At 40.2% G+C, this 22,976-nt stretch overlaps 1 protein-coding gene across 1 annotated transcript in view; it reads right to left on the bottom strand.

Annotated features, from left to right (window-relative positions):
- Positions 1-5,014, bottom strand: part of CMAS (cytidine monophosphate N-acetylneuraminic acid synthetase) — an 8,914-nt gene extending 3,900 nt beyond the window's left edge. The window contains exon 1 of the mRNA XM_008065837.1: positions 4,634-5,014. Within this exon, the coding sequence (XP_008064028.1) occupies positions 4,634-4,893 (260 nt within the window). The 5' untranslated portion in view covers positions 4,894-5,014. The remainder of the gene's footprint in view (positions 1-4,633) is intronic.
- Between the last annotated feature and the right edge of the window lie 17,962 nt (positions 5,015-22,976).

Below are 22,976 nucleotides of genomic sequence, written 5' to 3'. Positions count from 1 at the left end.
GGTGGCCGGGAGCGGCCACTGCACTCCAGTCTGGGTGATAGAGTGAGACTCCAACTCAAAATAAAATAAAATAAAATAAAATCAAGTAGAGTAAATGTCAAAGTCTAATGCCAATGGCTTTAGGCTCAAATAAAGTCACACTACATCTAACAGGATGAACAGGAGTATCAACCATGATGTCTAGGACAACTATTTCATCATAACCTGCCATTTTAGGGATAATAACACAGCATAGGCCTTTCATTAATCATAAATCTATGTCCTAAAAATGAAACTAAAACATGTTTACTTTTCACAAGTGTGTTAGGCAACATTTAAAAATCAATTTGTTTTGAGGTTTACCTACACAGCACTGAAACACTGTTGAAAATTAAGCTCTTATAATGTCAACTCTGGCAATAGCTCTTTACAAAATGGAAAAACAAAACAAAACCCACAACAAAATTTAGCAACCTTGAAAAGTACTGTTAGCTTTGATTCTGAGCAGGCCAGAAAAATCTGCCTCAATTAAGTCAAATTATGGTTTTGATCAAAATCTCCAAGGTATCTTCTAACCATGAAAATCACAAATCAGGCAGCTATAATTTCCTTCAATTCTCCCCTAAAGTAAATATTTTTTGAAGAGAGAAAGGAGAGGGTGGGAGACAGGAAGCATGCTCCAAAGTCCTCCCTCATAGTGTGTCAATTAAATTAAAATCAACACATTCTGAGGCTATAAAATATAAAGCATACCAAGATGAGTAATATAGTACCTGCTTAGAAGTTTTTAACCTAGTACAACAGGGCTCCCCAGGCCAAATACAGTTCAATCCTCAGCCTGTTTTTGTAATGTTTTATTGAAATATAGCCACATTCATTCGTTTACATTGTCATGGCCACTTTCACAACATACAACAGCAGAGCTGAATAGCTGAAACAGAGACCATCTGGCTTGCAAAGCCTAAAATATTTACTATTTGGCCCTTTACAGAAAAAATCTGCCACCACTGATGAATAAAATTGTATTTCCATTAACTCATCAAAGAATGCTTACCACTAGAAAGAATTTTGAATATCGTTATAACTTAAGCAAGGAAACTGTGGCCCATGGAAGAGATAAAGATAGTAAAAACTTCTAAAAGGGAAAAATGGCAATACTAGATCACATAGTGCCAGGCACTATTCTGAGGGCTGTACATACATTATCTCATTTAGTCCCCTTAGCAAGCCTATGAGATAAGCACACAAGCATTTTGCAAGTGGGAAGACTGAAGCACAGAGAGGTTAACTGATGAACTCAGGTTGCAAAGTTAATACAGCAGTGAAGATGGAATTCAAATCCATATAATTGGACTCCAGGGTATATGATCTTATCTCTTTGCATAGCACAAACACTAAATGAAGGTACAAACAATATTGCAATGCCTCAGAAAACAAAGGTACAATTATTCTTTCCTGTAGGCATCTGCAAAGACTTCATGGAGGGAAATAGTGCTGGTCTCTTCTTGTTACTTTTTGAGTTAAACTTTCCAGGTCCTTAGAAAAGATGCCAGGTAGCAAATAGCCAAGAAAACTAAACATAGCAAATTCACATTATTACATGATATTGTAAATTAGAGAAGGCAGAGTCATAAGAAAAATGCTCATTTTGCTAACCAAGAGAAGTAAGTTTTATTTCTTCTAATCACCATTATTGGTATAGTGACAGATACACTAGGTAGCTCAAAGAAGTATAAAACACTATCCTGTGGTTAAGGAGTTTAGTCTAGATGTATTAAATAAAACTAACTGGTACAGAAAAAGTTGATACTTGAGTCATTTATTTTTTAAAAGAAATTTGGTACAAATGCATTTTAATACATGGAAACAGGACAATCATTGATTAATATACATATATTTTCCAATCATTTCATAGCAAAATCCCCAATGTCTGCTTAATGACTAATTGTTGGGTTTTGACTCCTAAAATCTATTCTCCCTCACTTTTAGCCGTCACATTCCAATTTCCTCCTGATGACCTGTCATGTGCTTTGGGGAGTGGGCCCCATCACTGACTCCAAGAATTGAAGATGCGGCTACACTATCAATACATGCACCATGTTCTACTTGCCATAGTGACTGGTTCAAGGATGAGCAGGATGAACAGTAAGGCACAATGAGACTTTTATTAAACTGCATGGAGAGCAGCTCTTTCTGATTACATTTAAACCTGGAAGGATATGAAGAGTGCTGTCAAGCATAAAACAAGTGAGGTACTAGTTAAAGTAGTAAGGATAGGTTGTATTCTATATATACCTACTGCAATAGGAAAAATAAGTCTACTGTAAATTGCACTCAAATTCCCTGAAAACACAATGCTTTCAGGCTGAGGTTAGCTCAGGGAAAGGCTGAGGAGTGTTAAGAGGGGTAGTCAGTCCAAGTGACTAGGCCACCTGGATTTGTAAATTGGTACTTACCTGGAAAAGAAACAAACTTCTATTTCTATGACAGAAGGCAGTGGTGCAACTTGAAGAAAGGTGCCTACTGAAGTTAACCCTTTATCTTCCCACAGGGACTAGAAAGGGGAGTGAGTTATTTCCTAAAATGTTTGATTTCACTGAGGAGAGGTTGTAGCGCTCTCAGGTCCTTGAGAGAACAGTTTTTCATGGTAGATTTACATCTCATTGGGCAGAGAAATTTTTTTGTTTCTTTTTATAATTGTAAGCTTTTAAAAATAACTGCTCTAAAAATGGGTTCAGGGGTTCCAGGTTTTCCCTGGAATAACTGAACAATTCTCCTGGCAGCACTGAGCCTTCTTTAGGCAGGCATTGTAAGGGGGACTGGAATCATCCTAGGGTCACAGCCTTAAGATACTAGAAGCCATGCTAGGGTTTTGGTGCAGAGGTTTGGACCAAGTAGTTAGAGTTCTGCAGTTTTTAGTACAATCACCTTGACATCATAAAGGGAGTGCCTTTGTAGAACTAAGAAATTGAGAACTCTGGTGACAGTGCACCATCCTCTTACCCTGCTTTACTTCTCTTAAAAACATTTATCGCCATCTGATACCGTATACATAAATTTATTTGCATACTGCCTGTCTCTCCTTATTATAATGCAAGGTTCATGAGCTGAACTGGTTCTACTGTTACTGCTGTAACAGCGCCTGTCACATAGTAGGTAATCAATAAATATTTGCTGAATGAATTAATCATTTTTGCCCTCTGGTAACTGTAGCAGAAACAAGCCTTTCTCTTCTCTTTTAGGGCTATTTGAAAGGGGTTTCCTGACACATGCAACCTAAGAGTTGAAAATAATAGTTCTGTTCCCAATCCACTGTGAATATTGACCTGTAGTTCATTCCACAGAAATGGGATTTTACTATGCTATTGCTCCCTGGATGCACCTACGTATTGCAATCCTTCTGTTCAGTTTGTACCCTATAAACATCCAAAGTCTATGAGTTTCACAAGGACAAGAACGATATTCCACTCATCTTGGTATTCCCTTGGATGTGAATGCAGAAATTAGGGCCCAGGAAATGTCTACTGAGTTAAAAGATATCCCCAAGTCCCTTCCTATCTCTCTTTTGCACACTTCCTTTTACATTAACATTATCTTGTGGGTGCCAGCTCATATTTGCCTCACCCCACCCAGGACTTCCTTTGGGTTGAAACATTAAGAAAATTAGGGAATTTGTACTTTTTCCATATCTCTCCTTTTAAGAGAAAATTGGTTAAACAAAATAATTTACCCATATAACAGGGGCTAGTAATTATGGGTAATTAATATACTTCCAAAACAGTCTAAAATTCAAAATATCAAAAGGTTAAATTAATTTTCATTGTAGCAACAAATTCAAGTTTAATTAGGTTGAAGTTATTGTGTGTAAAATTCTTGGCACAGAATTTGGTCTCCCTTGTTTAATGAATGACATCAGCTCTTAACTCCTGACCAATTTGGCAATGTATTTAAATGATGCACAATTAAAAAGCTCTTTAGGGCAGACAAGGTTCCAAAGGTGTGATAAAACCATTTACAAGCATATCATAAAACAACCAGCTGTTGAGCTCCCCACTGTCTCTCACGTATGTGTAAATGTGGGGAGCTTTCTAGATTGTGCTGACTCACAAGCAGACGGCTGGAGTATTTTTCAAAGGTTAGGAATGGATCTCCAAGCCGAGCTGGAAACTCAGCTCTGACACCCTGAACATAACTCCATTCATGATCCTGACGTCTTTCTAATTGATCAGCACCAAGCAGTTATCAGAAGCTGAGCAACAGGAGAGCCCCAATGGCCCCCATCACAGACTTTGCACGGGGGTGGCCTCTTTTAGCTTTCCCCCGTGAGGTCAACCCGGGGCGTGTGTGGAGGGGAGGTGGGGGGGGACAACTGGGAAGAGGTAATCTCCGCTTTCACGAGATGGCATTCTAAAGGGCCGGATCAGGAACTGTCCCAGGTCGTGGCAATTAGCAGCTACGGAACAAGGAAGGAGCTGGAGCCCTCCTCCCTGGGCTCCCAGCCCGGCCCCACACACCCCGGGTCTTGCATGCCCCCCTCAGGGGTAGGTTACCCCCTCCCAGGAGCGACGACCCCGGCAGCCTCGGCCCCTCCAGCAGCCCGGCGCCACCCCCGACCCCCGCCCCGGCCACGCCGCCCACTCTCGCACATGCGCACCTCTGGAAGACCCCCGAGTCCAGGGCCGCACGCAGGACCCAGCCAATGAGCGGGACCCCCGCCAGGTGCTTAATGTTCTTCAGGGGGATGCCTTTGCTGCCTCCCCGAGCCAGAATGAGGGCCGCCAGGTGCGGGGGCTTCTCCACACCCCGGCCCTGGCCGCCGCGAGAGTTGCGCTGGAGCTTCGGCGGCCGGCCCCGGGACGGACGGCCCCGAGGGTTGGAGACGGAGGTAGTGGCCCCCTTCTCCACCGAGTCCATCTTCCTCTCACGCCTTCTCCCCAGCTTCTCCACATCCGGGAGCTCGTCCTTCGCCACCTCAGCTCGGCGCCGCCCGGTCCCCGCCCGACAGCTAGCGCGGGCGGCAGTCCTGCGCCCCGCCCCTTCCACGCCCCCTCCCCGCGGGGCACGCCGGGAGTTGTAGTCCGAGTGGGCTGCACCTGGCTCCAGCAGGCCAAATGTGCTCCAAGCAGGTGACCCCTAACCTAGACCAGGCAGTGAGAGTCCTGAGATACTTGGGTAAGTACGATCTCTGGGGTGCTTGACGATATCTGGAGATTTCTAAAATAGTCGAGATAGATTTATGCTCTTTTACTAAAGAATTTCCCCATTTAAGAATTGTAGGGCGTTTCTGATACACACGCGGATGCATCCTAACACAAATTAAATTTACGTTTTAAAATTTATATTTTGAACATACACCCTTTCCTACGCTCCCAACTCAATGCTTTCAAGAGATTACTGACGACCTCATTCAGGTACTACGAACTAAATATTGAAAAAACTCAGCTCTTCATATGGGCCGAAACTGCTTCTTGATCTCTGCATTTCTATTAACAGCATTACCATCTACCTAGCAGCAGAAACTTAAAATTAATTTTACTATTTACTTATGGTGTAGTAGGGGGCCTCTTTTTTGTTGTTGTTGTTGTCTGCTAAAAATATTTTTCTTTCAGGAATTGTTACCTCTCTTACGTGGTGAGCTATCGATCATATCCTTTGCTTTGTAGCAGTGAGTGTGTGACCCAAGCTGGTCAATCTAAGTACCCCATCTTCCTAAACACAGTTTTAGTCTGGGGACAGGCATAAGACCAAACAGAACCCAGTGGGATCCTTTCTACAAAATTTTGGAAAGGAAGGATCTTTCTCATGCTGAGTTTTTGAATGGTAAGGACATTGTAAACTTGAAGCCTCGGGGCAGGGGCAGGGTGGAGAGGGGTTGCTGTTCAGAAATGGTCTAGGAGACTGATGTTCACACTGAGAAAAGCAGGACCAAGACATATAGAGAGAAGAAAGAGCCCTGGTGGCATCATTTAAACCTCTAGATTCAACCAAGAGACGCAAAGACACACACACACAAACACACACACACCTCCCTCTTTTTAAATAGATTTGTAAGCAGGTATCTCTGACCTAACATGCATTTTGTCTTTTACTGCATTTGTAAACCTATATCTGGAAGAAGAGTGTCCCTGCTTGTCTTAGGTGGAGGCTAATACGTCTAGAAGAAATGGATTGTAGTATATTGCCTTACCTTCTCAGATAGGGTAACAGGCCCTTGTGCTTCTTGGGTCTTGGCCCTTTCTGAAGGGTAGAGATACTGGACACTTCACATCTCTTTTCCTGTGAAGTAGCTGGTGGACCCGCCCTTCCTGAGACTGGTGCTGGGAGAAGGTGCTTCATACAGACTTGGAAAAGAACAACTGTGAACACACTTCAGTGCCATACCTGGAGAAGGGGCCAGGCTCTATGAGGCATCCCAGAACTGCAGGCCAAGAGTGCCCCCATACTCTGGCTCTTTGAATAGGATGTTTGCCATTGCTGTGCTTCAGAAACATAAAAAGTGATCTTTTGGTAATTATGTGAGAACACCTACTTCTTACACATCAAAAACTTCTTTCTCTTTACCCCAATGACAGTCTTAGTTTTCACTAATAATGTAGTTACCATTCTCCACAATAATTCCCCAGAGGCCCATAAATCCTAGCATGTCAAAACACTTGAAGTTTGACTCCTAAGGCACTTTAATGTCTTCCAAACTGGGAACAAAGCAAGTGGCACCACTGTTGCTTATCAAATGAGATTACAGCAATTTGTATAAAAAGCCAGGAGACTGCAGACTCCTCCAGGAGAGGGACTGTTCCTTCTTTGTAATCTTCTCATTCAGAACAATGCATGGATCACAGTACTGCTCAGTAAACATTGGTGAACTTCATCTCATATTACTTTTCCAGTCTATGCCCACACATACTTTTTTTATATATCTATAATCATATGATTATAAAGCATTTTGTGTTTCTTTTATTGTCATAGACAAGTTGGTTGACCTGACATCTGGCTGATCTCTATCTTGAAAGAAGGGATTTGGGGGGAGAGAGAAGGGATTTGGGGGGAAAGAGAGACAGAGAGAGAGAGCAAGAGCAAGAGATAGAGAGAGAGAGTGGAAAGGATGCATCTAGTTCAGTATATGGCACGTAGAAGTTTGATAAATTTTTAAGTGAAATTAGAGTATACTCATTTAAGATATTTTTTCATTAGTCTAAAGGGAGAATGACTGTACCAGGAAGAGGAAGAAGGTGTGTTATTTTGTCTTTGTCTTTGGATTCCTTTGAATAAAGTAAACTATTCTTAAAGCAAATATTCAGAGGCATCCTTCCTTTAAAGATGAGGTATTGCTGCTGAAGAATAATTAATTTATATTTATAGTGTAAGAATATATCTTTATATTCTTGCTTTATGGTTTTGTATATGAACAAACTCAGTACACTGAGGAGTCTTTTTATTCACACATTCATTTGTTTACATTATTTTGCATTCACAAGCTAGTCTCTACTACACATTAGAAATACCAAACCAAGCTGAACAAGGCAGGAAGCTTAGCATTATGATGAATAGACAGGTGAAACACAGTAGGGTGTGATTTGTGCTGTGATGGAGTTATATGTGAGGTAGGCAAGTATATGTGAGGTAGGGGAAAAGTATTTAGGCTATAATATATTTTTGTTGGCTGAGATTGTGGCAGAGAGGGGCTAAAAACAGTTAAAATTATTCCTTTTAAAGATCAACCTGCAGGCTCTAAACCTGATAGACATGAGGCTTGAGAAAACTAAATAGCCACAAGGTGCTTTCCTGGAAATGCAAGATAGTAGCCAATTCACAACCTTAACCTAAATCCTCTCTTTGTGAAGTTATTGGTTTACAACCCCTGCTTGTTATGCATACCGTGGAGACCATTTGTTCTTTGAAAATCTGGTTTTGCTAAGTACAACCTTGCATATTCCAAAGATAAATGTATAGCCATACAGCCCCACCCCTTCCCTTACCTAAACTAACAGATAAAACCCCTCTCCTCTCTCTGGGGTGCTCAGCCTTGGAGCATTAGCCCGCTGAGTCGTGCCTGTGCTAATAAACTGCCACTTCCTAAGATAGCCTTGGTGTCACGGCCTCTCTGTTTTCCCACAACAAGGTGACTCTTGAAAGACTGTTAAAGTATAAGAATATTCTAGGCTGAGGGAACAGCATTATGGGAGGCACGGAGGAATGAAACGGTGATAAATTGGAAAACTTGAAGTAGGCCTCTATGATTGAAACAGAAAATGCTGGTTGGTTAGTGGCAAAAGATAACATTAGAGAGGAACTTCTGGGCCAGATTACAGCATGTAAGTCTATGGATTCAGCTTCATCAAGAAAGTTATAGAGAGCAGGGGCATGACTTGATTACTTCATTCTTTCAATAAATTGTTATTGCATGACTACTCTGTGTCAGGTGCTTTTCTGGGCACTGAAAATATACTGAGGTGAAAAGTGCTCAAATTCTGAATACATCTTAAAAGTATAGCTGGTAGGATTTTCTGACAGACCAGGTGAGGGGTGTGAGAAAAAGAGGGAAATGGAGATGACACCATGATCTTTGGCCTGATAATTAGTAGGAAGGAGTTGCTATTAACTAAGATGGAAAAAACTATAAGAAGAACAAGTTTTGGAGGGCAGAACTATAAATTCTGTTTTATAATGCTGTGTGTGAGACAACTATTGGACATATAAAGGGTTATAAAAAGTAGGCTATTGATTATATTGGCCTGGAGTTCACAGGAGAGGTCTAGGATAGAAATGTCATTTTGGAGTCATCAGCATGTAGATACTATTCAAAGTCATCAGACTGGATGAGAATGAGAAGTGATGGTAGATAGGAAAGAAAAGAAACTAGATGAGATCAATTAGGATGAAAAAAATTAATGAAAAAAAAAAAATCCAAAGACTGAGTCCTGGGGCTCTCCACCATGTAGAGGTTAAGGAAATGAGAAGACAGCAAAAGAGATTGAGATAAAATGTAAACTGGAAGAGAAACCAGTACGGTAGACTGAAATTGAAGTGAATACAGTGTTGAAAGGAGGAAAAAGTGATTAATTATATCAAATGCTGTGATTTTCATTGTGAAAGTTATCAATACCAAAATGAAGTCACTTATGTCTAACCTAATATAATGGAACCAGGAGGACACAAGGGAGAGGGAGTCACAAAATATGCCCATACCAAAATATACCACAGGAAATCATTTTTCAAACCAGTTTGCTACATAAGTCAAAATTATCCCTCTTTGCAGATGACATGATTCTGTTCCTCTAAAACCCAAGAGAATCTGTCAAAAATCTCCTTGCACTAATAAAGGACTTTGGCAAAGTCTCAGGGTAATAAAATAAATGTGCTAAAGTCAGTTGCGTTCCTATACACCAACAATAAACAAACAGAAACCCAAATAAAAAGCACAATCCCATTCACAATAGAAACACACACACACACACAAAAATGCAATATCTTGGCATCTTCCTAACCAGAAAAGTCAAACACCTGCCCAATGAAAACTACAAACACTGCTCAAAGAAATCAAAGATGACACAAACAAATGGAAAAATATTCCATGCTCATTGATTGGAAGAATCAACACTGATAAGATAGATGTCCATCATACCCAAGGCAATCTACAGATTTAACACAACACCTATTAAAGTACCAGCAGTATTCCTCTCAGACCTGAAAATGACAATACAGGAATTCATGTGGAAACATAAATGACCACGAATAGCCAAAAAAATCCTCAGGAAAACAAAACAAAGCATGACAGGCATCATGCTTCCAGAGTTTAAGCTTTATTATAAAGCTACAATAATCAAAACAACCTGGTTTTGGTACAAGGACAGGCATATAGATCAATGGAAATGCATAGAGATTCCAGAAGCAAAACCTCAATTTCTCATCTTTGACAAAGCCTCCACCAACAACCACTGGGAATAAGAGAACTTATTCAGTAAATGATGCTGGGAAAACTGTCTTACTACATGCAGAAGATTAAAACAAGACCTTCAACCATCCCCATACACAAAAATCAACTCTAAATGGATCAAAGTCCTAAATGTAAAACCTCAAACTATAAAAATCTTAGAAAATGCAGGAGACACCCTTATGGATATTGGAACTGGCAACCAATTCCTGATCAAAACTCCAAATGCCCAGACTGTAAGAGATAAAATAGACAAGTGGGACCTTGTCAAACTGACAAGCTTCTGCAAAGCCAAAGAAACCATTGAGAGAGTGGGGAGACAGCCCACGGAATGGGAAAAAATATTTGCCAACTGTCTATCTGACAAAGGCCTAACACCTGGGGTCTAAAAGGAATTCAAACATGCTTAAAAGAAAAAAACAAAAACAAAAACATCTCCATTAAAAGGTGTACAGGCCGGGCTCAAGCCTGTAATCCCAGCACTTTGGGAGGCCAATGCTAGAGGATTGCCTGAGTCCACTAGTTCGAGACAAGCCTGGGCAACATGGTGAGATGGCGTCTCTACCATAAAAAAAGCAAAAAAATTAGCCGGGCGTGGTAGTGCATGCCTGTGGTTCCGGCTACTTGGAAGGCTGAGGCAAAAGGATTGCCGGAGCCCAGCAGTTGAACGCTGGGGTGGCCATAAGTGTGCCACTGCACTCCAGTCTGGGCAATGGAGTGAGACACCAACTCAAAACCAAAAATCAAGTGGGCAAATGATATGAATAGGCACTTTTCAAAAGAAGACATATGAGCAGTCAACAGATACATAAAAAAATGCCCAACCTCACTAGTCATCAAAGAAATTCAAGTTAGAACCACACTGAGGTACCACCTAACTTCAGTCAGGATGGCCATCATCAATAACTCAAAAAACAACAGATGCTGGAAAGGATACTGTGAAAAGGGAAAACTTCTACACTGTTGGTTGGAGTGCAAACTAGTACAGCCTCTGTGGAAAACAGTGTGGCGATTCCTAAAAGACCTAAAATTTGACCTCCCATACGACCTCGCAGTTCTTCTACTGGGAATATACCCGGAGGAACTCAAATTATTCACAATAGCAAAAACAGGAAACCAACCATGCTGCTCATCGAAAGAGAACTGGATTAAAAAAAAAATGTGGTACATATATATGAAGGAATATTATGCACCCATAAGGAAGGACAAAATTATGAACTTGTCAGCAACTTGGATGGACTTAGAGGCTATAATACTGAGTGATCTATCCCAGAAACAAAGAACCTAGTACCACATGTTCTCACTCATAAGCGGACCTTGAACAACGATCGTAATACTGTAAGAAAGGAATTGGCAATAGTGGGAAACTGCCAGGGAAGGGCGGGGGCAGGATTGGCAGTAGTGAGAAGCTACAGGGGTTGTGGGGAGCATACCTAATCAACAAGGGTACCTGCATAATGAACATTTGTATACCTAACCCTGAATTGTACCCCACATATTTAAAACTAAAAATTAAAAAAAAAAAAAGAGCAAAAGAACAGTAGCTGAAGGGGTAGTTGAAAGAGCTGGATTTTTTAAGAGGTAGGAAATAATACTATCTTTGAATGTTTATAAAAAAAAATCCAGTAGAGAGGGGAAAATTAATGTTACAAAGGAGAGAATTGTGGAAGCAATTTTCTTGATTAGTCCACAAGGGATATAATTTAATCCTAGGTAAAAGGACCGACTTGGACTAGTAACAGAAGAGATAATGAACTTTATGGGCACAAAGGTATGGAACTGGCCCCTTGAAGACTAGATTTAAGGTCACCAAAACCAGAAAAAGCTCTGCCTAGTCCTGGAAAAAGACCATGCAATATGATAACTTAAAAATGCTGATACTTTGATAATGTTAATGAGGAATGACCATTTTATGGAGGGATCAAAACATACTCATAGTTAACATTCGTTGAGAACTTGTATGACATTTGGACTGCTGGGTGTTTACATACAGTATCTCATTTCATCCTGCAACAAACCTTAACCACTTAACATCATCCCCAATTGCAGATAAGAAAACTGAGCCTCATGGAGAGATGTTTAACTCTTATTCAAAACCCCACAACTGGCAAGTGGTTAAGATTAGATTTGAGTGCAGTCTCAAACTCTAGAGATTGTGTTTTAATCCCCTAGGCTATGAGAAGCAGTCTTGAATGGTTTAGTAGTTAAAGTCTGACTTGATGGGTAGAGGAAAGAACAGAGGCACCCATCCAGACTCAGAATAGGTAGGCTCTAGTAAAGAGATACCTTTATAGCATGTTCTCTTCTCTTGGATTGATGGGGCCCTTTGAACAAGATGGTAGAAAGTGTATGGAAACCATGAGACCTTAGGAGTGAAGCCAAGAAGAGAACTAGTGCTGATAACATCAGGTGCACTCCTAAGCTACTTCCTGAAAGTAGTCAATGGAGAATCCCACTGTTCACTGCACACTGGCTGTAGAGATACTAAGGCCGGAAAGGGTGGGAAGGAAGTGCTCTACTTGGAAATACCTAGAAAGAAGAGGCAGAAAGGTGTAGCCTCAGGCCATTTGAACAGATTTAGGTGTTGCCTTGGGCAAAAGACAGCTGCTGGCCCCAAGTCATACAAAGACAAATCAACAACAGCCAGTCCCCTTGCTGAAGGAACCATATTGGGGAAAAAGAGCCTCTGGACAAAGGCAAGTTATCTATAGGAGATGTCACAAAGTTTCCCAGTGTTCAAACTCACTTGCACTGCTTCTGCTATGCATGGGAATGGGACTAGATAGCATTACTCCTTTCAGGCGTGTGGGAGTCTATGACCCTTGGAGGAAACCAGAAATACCAGAGTGCCCCAGTTAAAACATTGTCCATTTCTCCAACTGCTATAATGTGATGTGTTGGCAGAGTGCAGGAGGTCTTTGCATGGGACTGAAAGATCCTGCAAGAGACACTTCTGTGCATGCATTGTGCTTGATGGTCTATGTGCTCAGATCTTTTCTTGACCACTTCGTAGTGGACTGACCTTGGGAACATTACTTATCCTCCACGAGTTTAAATCTTCTCTTCTGTCTCATAGATATGATAATAATGACCACATCATAAGGTTGTTTTGAGAACTAAGTGATAATGCATAAAAAGCATTTAACAGTGAATAGCATATAACAAGAGTTCAACAAATGGAGTTATTAAAATATCTGTGTATCAGTAAAAGTTAATGAGCAGATGTAAAATATTATATTATATTATATTATATTACATTTATTCTTTATTTGAATTGGACTCTCACTTCGTCGCCCAGGCTGGCGTGCAGTAGTATGCTCACAGCCACCCAGTGTTGACCTGCTGGGCTCTGGTGATTCTTACACCTCAGTCTTCCAAGTAGCCAGAACTACAGGCACACTCTACAACACCTGGCTAATTGTCTTGATTTATTATAGAGATGAGGTCTCACCATGTTGCCCAGGCTGGTCTTGAACTCATGGGCTCAGGCAATTCTCTCACCTCGGCCCCCCAAAGTACTAGGATTACAGGCTAGAGCTACTGCAATTGGCCAAAATATTTTATAAGAAGTTTTTTTAAAAGCATAATACCTAGAGAGGCTCTAAGTAGAACAGGTGAAGGGCATGGCTTGGATGAGTTAGAATTAGGACATTTTAAAATGCTTGCTTTTGTTCCTTGACTTTTTAATGATAGCCATTCTGACTGGTGTAAAAGAAAAGGGAACACTCAGTCACTGCTGGTGGGAATGTAAACTAGTTCAAACTGTAGAAAACTGTATGGATATTTTTCAAATGACTAAAAATGGGAACTATTATTCAACCCAGCAATCTCACTACTGAGTATCTACTTAAAGAAAAATAGATCATTATATAAAAAAGACATCTGGACTCATATGTACATCACAGCACTATTCACAATAGCAAAGTCATGGAACCTACCAAAGTGCCTGTCAACAGTTGGTTGAATAAAGAAAATGTGGCATATACACACCATGGAATACTACACAGCCATAAAAAATAAACCAAAACAAAAAACAAAATTATGTCCTTTGTAGCAACATGGAATAATCTGGAGGCAATTGTCCTAAATGAACTAACCCCAAAACAGAAAACCAAACACCACATGTACTCACTTGTATGTGAGAACTAAACAATGGTACTCATGGGCATAAAGATGGAAATAATAGAAACTGGGGACACCAAAAGGGGGTATAGAGAGAAGGGGCAAGTGTTTAAAAAGTACCTACCTGAGGATTCTGGGCAAGATGGCAACAGAACACTTTGGATTGTGAGAGTCTCCACAAAAGCGAATGTCCATAAAGACTCTCTGAGTGAGTGGGTGTGTGCCAATGGGTGAGTGAAAGTCCATCAGAGGGAGACTTGGGTTCTTGTACCTGGGACTCTCCTTTGGAGGTGAACTACAACCCACCACCACCCTGAGAGTAGAGACCTGGACACTCAGGATTGTCTGCTGTTCTTGGGGTTCTCTTGAGAGGAGGCAGCAGAGAACAGCTGCCCCTCACCACCTGGCACCTGGCCCATGCCATCACCTGCAGCAGCAGACCAGGCACAAGCAGGAAGAACTATGGAGAAAGTAGGTCATGGAAATCAGGATTAAAGCTCCAACACTGGTGACAAGATGCTGACAGGCGCCACCTTCTCAGTCCCAGAACTGGGCAGAGACCTGCATTGCTCTGCCCAGCCTCTATCTTGGGACCCAGAGGCTATCTTCTCATCAGATTTGTAGAGACGGATGTCCCTCCTCCATACTGGAAAAGGCACAGACACATCAGATCTGAGTGGGAGACTTGACAGCAGCAGCAGTGAGTAGGGTGAGTCTAGATCTGGTCCATCCTCCTCCCACAGTAGTCCACGGGGCATCTGACCCACTCTGAGAGCAACCCTATCAGCCTGCACTGAGAGCAGAGGAGATGGGCTGGAGACCAGAGCAGCTCCCTGAGGTGAAGGCCTGAAAGGAACCTGGAGTCACAGAAATGCCCATGGAGCAAGTTTCTTTTTCCTTTTTTTTTTTTTTAATTTTGTTCTAGCTTTTTTTCCTTCTCTCTGTTTTTGTTTACATTTTTCTACTTGCTTTGTTTCTGTTATTTTAATGTTATTTATTTATTTATTTTTATTTTTTAGATTTTCTGTTTATGTATGGGCATTTTTGAGGGATAGTACACCAATGGGGGAGGGGGGTTGTTTGTATGTTTTGTCTGTATGTTTTGTCTTTTTGTTTTTTCTGTCTTTGTTAGTCTCTCTGTTTATTCGTTAGTTGGTATGCCTGTTTTCCCTCTTCTCTTCTCTCTCCACCTCCCTTTCATCTTCCTTTTTTCTTTTCCATTCTTTTCCCTTTTCTTATCTCATTTTGCTTTCAGTGGGCAAACAGACATACCTACTGCATGGACAGATTGTATGGCAGTGAGAAGTGGGTTGCAGGAGGCCCACACACCTGTCAGTAGATACTGGGATCTGCAGATAGCTTCTGGATCACAGCTCCCCTCTTAATTAAATCTCAAAACTGCAAAAAGCACAGGCCCCCACCTCCAGTCCAGCTTCAGAATTGAACAAAACCAGAGGAATGATATAAGGAAGAATAGGAGATTGAGCAAACAGAAATAAAAGCTATCTCCCATATCACTGGACAGCAGAATTAAAGAAGAGGTTTAAAAAGAGGGAGGAAAACCTGCACAAGTGAAGAAAAACCAAAGGAAAAATATGAATCTCACACATACCCCTGGGAGGTTAGGTTAGCCACTGAGAATACAGACTTTGGAACTCAAACAATGAAGAGCCACCAAAATGACTGGTCTCAAACCACAAACCCAGATATCAAGATATTAATAGAGAGAATAAATAGAAATGAAGGGAGACAAGAGGAAAGAATGAAGGAATTGATAACTGAGATGACAGCAATAAAGAATACAGTAAATGAAATAAACAGCAAACTGATGTGCATGGAAAGCAGAATTAACCAAGCAGAATAAAGAATCTCAGAGCTTGAGAAACAAAATATGGAAAACCCAAACTGTTAAAAACATAGAACAGAAGCTTAAAAAGACAGAACAAAACGTCCAAGAGAAGAGCGATTATTTCAAGAGGCTGAACCTAAGATTAATTGGAATTCCTGAGACAGACAGAGAGACAGAGACCACCCTGGAACAAACATTCCATGAAATTATGCAAGAAAACTTCCCTCATCTCATCAGTGATGTGACCATTCAAACACAAGTGATTCAGAGAACCCCCGCAAATAAACAAACAGCAGCAACAACCTATAAGAACCTCTTGACAGGGATAAACTTTCACTCCTCTCTAACTGGCCTGAATGTGAATGGACTAAATGCACCACTGAAAATATATAGAATGGCAAAATTGATAAAATATCATGAGGCAATGATATATTGTTTCCAAGAGACTCATCTCACCAGAAAGGACACTCACAGACTCAAAGTAGGAGACTAGAAAACAAAATTTCAGGCAAATGGAGCACAAAAGAAAGCAGGAGTCACAATCTTAATATCAGACAAAATATCTTTTAAGCTATCGAAAATTTAAAAAGATACAGAAGGTCACTACATAATAATAAAATGTTCATCCATCAACAAGAAATATCCATCCTAAACATATATGCACCCAACATAGGAGCACCAACTTTCATAAAGCAGCTTCTTGGTAAGCTAAAAAAAAGATATTGACTCGAACACTGTCATGGCTGGGGACTTAAACACTCCACTAACAACCCTAGACAGATCATCAAGACAAAAACTACCTATCAAATACAATGCTCACTATTTGGAGAATGGAAACACTAGAAGCCCAATCCCCACTAGTACATAGTATGCCCATGTAACAAACATGCACTTGTACTCCTGAATTGAAAACTTAAAATTAAAAAAAAGATGTTTGCTGTGTTATGCTGTGCTGTGCTATAAACATCTTCTGTGCCTTCCTCTCTTCAGCTAGAGTGGCCATGCACGCCTTCTCTGCCTGGGCCAAAGTCTGGATTAGGGGAGTGCAGTGTTTAGGGCCATGACTAGCATGGGAGAGAATTAGTTAAAGGGGTAGAAGGCACAAGATACCAGATATCAAGTGGAATTTTGAATGCTGCAAAAGCAAGATGTCAGAACTAGTGACGAGCAGGAGAAATGTAAATCACCAAGAGTCCTCTGAGAAACTGCGAGGGATAATGGATATCTAATTATATGTAATATGAGACTTTAAGGAAATGTAATTTAAATCTTGAAGTACCAAGTACCCACAGCAGGCTCAAGAACTTTGAGGATTTATAACTAGGAGATATTTAGGTTACAATTATTATTAGTCTGATTCCAAACTCAATCATGTTGGTGAATGATTGGGGAAAATGATGCTGGGTATTGAAGTGCTCAATTATCTTTATTTTCATGAAGGCATTTGTTTTTTAAAAAACACTTTATTTCTTTCATTTTAAATATGTGGGGTACAATTCCTCAGGATTGCATTTGGGTTTTGCTGAAGGATAGTGCCATAGGTGAATAACAACTCCCCCAAAATGTTCAAGATCAAATCCTCCAAATCGGTGAATATGTTACCTTATGTGGTAGAAATGATTTTGCAGAGACAATTAAGGTAGGGATCTTGAGATAAAGAGATGATCCTGGATTGTCTAAGTGGGGACACTGTAATCACAAGGGTCCTTATAAAAGAGAGGCAGGTGTGTTAGAGCAAGAGGACTTGAAAGTAGAAGCAGACGTGAGACAGGAGAGAAGATGCTGCACTGCTGGCCTTAAAGACAGAGAAGGTGTCATGAGCCAGGGAATCAGGCAGCCTCTAGAATGTGGAAAAGTCAAGGAAAAGATTTTCCCATAGAGCCTTCAGAAGAAATGCAGGCCTGCAGGTACTTTTGATTTGAGGCCAGTGGAACTGACTTGGGACATCTGACCTACAGAACTGTAAAACACCAAATTTGGCTTCTTTTAAGCCACTAAATTTATAGTACTTTGTGAAAACAGCAACAGAAAATTGATACAGAGGGGAGTTTGGAGTATTTGGGCAAGAGTGGGTAAGTAGAGGGAAGTGTGGTGTTTGCTCTCTGCCAGGACACTTGGACTGGCATCTGGGTCCTGTGACAGGAAGAGCTATTGATGGGAGAAGGAGAAGCTGCCATCCTGAAAGAGAGTTTGAGGGTGAGGGCAGAAGTAACAATGCTCAGGGCTCTGTATGAGAAAATATGAGACATAACAGAGAAAGTGACGAGCTAATACTTTGTAGGAACTCTTAGGTTAAGCGTTTCCTACTAGACTTGGGGAAGGCTGTGGGAGGTAGGGGAAAGGGGAGTGCCAGTCCAGGAGAACCAGTAGTGTCGCTGATGGAATGGGACTTGTTTGGAGAGATGCTAGACATTCCTGAAGACTCCCATGGAAGACTTGAGGGACACTTGGTGTAAGAGTGATTCTTACATATATAGGGAAAGCCAATTTGAATTATTGTTTCTGTTATTTCATTTGTAGGTCCTGGATAAACTTGTATAATAAAGTGATCATGACAGCAGTCTTACAAAGGCCAAATTGCTTCCAAGATTTATTTACAATGTTACTAGGGTAGAATTGCAGGCACTTGCAACAGGCTTTTTAAAGATGAAGTGTGTTAGGACACCACAAATTAAAAAGATAAAGATATATTATGACCACTAGATGGCTCCATTTCCACGGACTAAAGAACTGATTTATTGAGCTCTATGCCCCAAGGGCTTTAACACAGGGTAATGGTTGGCCAGAGCAATAACCTGGGTACTTGGAGGCTCTGGGGGGCTTATTTTACAGGGTTATATTAATCTCAGGACTCCTTTTTTCTAAGTTCCCCCTTTTATTTACAAGTGTTCAGTAACCCCTCCATGAACAGGGCCTTTTTATCTATGAAATCTTATCATTCTATGTTACCTAGTAGGCTTGAGATATGGAAGAGAATAGCACTGAAAATTTTTTTCAAAAATTGAATTTCTCTCTCCTTTTGAGAAGGATGGATGGATAGAATATACAGGGATTTAACTGTTTTTTACCTTAAATGCTGTTAACCATAATATATTCATTCATCTCTTCATACAACAAACATTTATTGAGGGTCTATTCTGAGCAAAACACATTTACTAGGCATTGTGGTAGGTTTTACTCAGAATAGACCCTCAATAAATACATAAGTAAATATGTGTGTGTGTATACATATATATATCCCCCACAGCTCTAATTATAAAGAACACCGAAGATTTCATGGAGAGAACAGATATGTAACCTACTAAATAAGACGTGGGAAATGTATAATGTAAACGGTCTTCAATCTTCATGCACTTAACCATAAGACATTCTTTATTTTCATACTTGATACACTGCCACTTCTTTTCACTAACATTTATACTATTATTACACAGGAAAATGAGTTTGAATTTCCAACTACTTATAAAAAATGAAATCTTGAAATATAGTTACTTTAAATTCAGCATTTAAACCTGCAGACATAAAGAGAAAAGACAGGGATTCATAAAACTGACTTGACCTACATTAGAAAGTTCATGAAATGGGAAAAATGGAGAATTTTACCGTTTTCTCAATGCCCAATGAAAAATAAAATAGAAATAAATAAATCAAAGCTATTGCTGTAGGACAATATTTTGAAAATACTGATAATGATTGAAAAATACTTAATGTGTTCTCCCTAATACTTGGTTGTCCCTCCTACTGTCTGGACAGCAGGTGTGGTTTGGTTTGGTTTCCTAAGTTATGGTGTTGTGATCTGAGATAACAGTCCTGTTCATTAAATTCTGTTATCATTGGTCTATGAGACTCCCCTCTAATTTTATTTGTTCCCTTTCATTCTTACTCCTCACTTACTTTCTTTTCCCTCTCACAGACGCTTACCCTAATATAGTTCATATATATCCTTGACTCTATCTGTATGGATGGATGTAGCTTTGCTTTGTGTATGTACTTTAAATGTTCTAAAGGAAAGAATCTTCTTTTTTTCACTTAATAAGTTTGTCCAGAATGGCTCCACTGGTATAAGGAGGGGAGTAAAAATAACGGGTAAACTTGAAGACTCCAGAAGACTCCAATACCTTATTCCTAAGCAGAGCCTGGGAAAATGGAAAACCCAAAGCCCTTGCCACCGCATGGTCAGAGAGTTACAGAAGAAACATCTCCAGGATATGTATCTCTAGGCAGAGGGCCCTGAGAGAGTATCATGAAGTTTCACTTCCAATACAATGTGAGTTCAGCCAAGTAATTTTCAGTGTCCTAGAAAGTAACTTGGAGTGAAAGGGCTTACTTAACCTCACCAAAGAGGAAACAAAGAGTTGCAAAGAGAGAGCCTGTGTGTACCACACACCGCCAAGCTTGTAACCCATAGTTCCCATAGTCATAACAAAGAAGATGCAGTGGTGACCTGCCTAAATGCACAACAAAGACAAGATTGGAATGTTCATTGTGGTAGTAGATGCCACATTTTAGATAGACTGTGATGGCCAAAAAAATATGCTTCACCCTTATTCTTAGACATTACATAGCCCTCCTCCTAGAATTTTCACTTTACCCAGGAATGGAAGAGGCTGCGTAACTGATTGTGATTTTCTTCTTTACCCTGTGTAGTTGCAGAAGGCAAGTGTATATTGCAGGTATGAAAGCATATGTAATAAAGCAAAATAAGAATTTTTTTTCACATTGTATCTGGGTTCTTCTTCTTGAAGAGGAGCACAGGAAAATAGTATCTGAAAGAAGAATTCCATCTCAACTTCAGAGTAAAGTCATTGTCTTGAGCTTCAAGCAAACTTGAAACTCATTTATTAGCTTGAATAGTCTTTTAGTGGATTTCTTTAGATTTTCCAAATACTGTACAAGATCTTGTCATCTGCAAATAAATAATTTTGCTCATTCCTTTTCAATCTGGATGTTTTCTGTTTCTTTTATTTGCCCAATCATCTTAGCTTGAAGCTTCAGGTTGAATAGCCGTGGATAGAGCAGACATTCTTTTCTGATTAGTGGGAAAAATTTTTCTCTTTTACCATTAACTATGGTATAACTGTGTCTTGTTCATAGATGACCCTTATCAGGTTGTGGAAGTCCCATTCTATTCCTAGTTTGAGTGATTTTAGCACAAAACTAGATTTTTCTGCATCTATTGAGATGATCGTATGGTTTTTATTCTGTATTTTACTAATATGATATATTACATTGATTTTAAGGGTATTAAAGCAACCTTGCATTCCTGTAACTCCCACTTGTCATTATGTTATAAGATTTGGAGTCTTAGTTGTAGTAGGCTGCATGATTACTCCTGCCCCTAATATTCATGTACTAATCCCTAAAACCTGTGATTGTCACCTTACATGGGAAAAATTTACAGACGTAATTAAGTTAAGGATCTTGAGATTAGGACATTATCTTGGATCATCCAGGTTTTGTATGCAATCGCAAGTATCCTCATAAGAGCATGACAGAAGCAGATCACAGACAAGATAAGGCAACATAACCTTGGGGAAAGATACTGGAGTGATATGGCCACAGGCCAATGAATACTGGCTGTCACTAGAAACTGGAAGAGGCAAGAAATAGATTCTCCCAGAGCTTCAGAAGTTAAGTACCTGCTAACACCTTGATTTTATACCAGTGTGAAACTAGCTTCTGGTTCAAGTTTGACTACAGGAAATCACAAAAGCTTTATCTAGCAGACCTCATGGGGGAAATCGGTATTCATCCTACACTTGGTGCACAGCCAATACATTGTTGTCTCTGAAAGGAGTTGCAATAATGGGAAAAGATCTTCTTCAGGTTCCTCTGCTAAAGGTCTCCTCGTGTGTGTGTGCTTGTGTGTGTGAAGAGAGGACAGGAAAATTGTGAAGATAATTTTTCCCAGTTTGACTCAGTCCTCAGTACTTTTCTACTCCTTGGTCTTTGTCCTCATCCTTCATCTGATCCAAGGGTCCATAAAACTGTCAGAGCCTTTTGTTTGGGTCTCCTCCAAAATGAGATGACTCCCGTTGACTGTGCTGATCCACCTGATGCTGAACAGGTGCAATGTTCTATGGGGGAAAATGAAACAGGGGGAGTTGGTGCTTCCTCTGGTTTAGACTCTTGTTTATAACATTGCAATAGGTGATTACATGCTTAACTCTTTCATTTTTGACTAGTTGCCTTGATTAACCTAAAGATTATTTGAAATACAGAAACTTTGCTAGGCTATTTCATTGTGTTGATTGCTTTCCTGAAAAGATTCATGCCTCCTATTTCAGAAAAAAAATTTAATATAAGGTTGATCTTTGAACAACATGGGGGTTACCAACCCCCAAGAAGTAAAAAATCTGTGTATAACATTTGGTTCTCCCGAAACTTAACTGCTAAAAGCCTACTTTCTACCAGAATCTTTACTGATAAAATTGTCAATTAACACTTATTTGTGTTTTTATTTTTTATTATAAAGATGTGGGGTACAATTCAGGGTTTAGGTATACAAATGTTGATTAAGCAGGTACCCTTCTTGATGAGATATGCCCCTCCCCACCCTAGCAGTTTCCCCCTACTGCCAATCCCACCCCCCTGACAGTTTCCCACTACTGCCAATCCCTTTCTTATAATAATTGTTCAAGGTCTGCTTATGAACGAAAACATATGGTACTCTGTTCTTTGTTTCTGTGATAGATCATTGAGTATGATCAATTCTAAATCCATCCAAGTTGCTGCGAAGTCCATATGTTTGTCCTTCTTTATGGCTGCATAATATTCCATTGTGTATATGTACCACATTTTTTTATCCAGTCCAGCTTCAATGGGCAACATAGTTGGTTCGATGTTTTTGCTATTGTGAATAGAACTGCAACAAACATACGTGTGCAGGTATCTTTTTTGTAGAATGATTTGAGTTCCTCCGGGTATATTCCCAATAGGGGAATTGCAGGGTCATAAGAAAAATCAATTTCTAGTTCTTTCAGAAATTACCACATTGTCTTCCAAAGAGGTTGCACTAGTTTGCATTCCCACCAGCAGTGTAGAAGCATTCCTTTTTCTCTGCATCCTCGCCAGCATCTGTTGTTGTTTGTTTTA

This window comes from Carlito syrichta, unplaced genomic scaffold, assembly GCF_000164805.1.
Source record: "Carlito syrichta isolate Samal-C Ts95f unplaced genomic scaffold, Tarsius_syrichta-2.0.1 Scaffold308809, whole genome shotgun sequence".
Classification (NCBI taxonomy): domain Eukaryota; kingdom Metazoa; phylum Chordata; class Mammalia; order Primates; family Tarsiidae; genus Carlito; species Carlito syrichta.
Note: the sequence above shows the minus strand (reverse complement) of the source record. Positions and strands in the feature narration are given on the sequence as shown.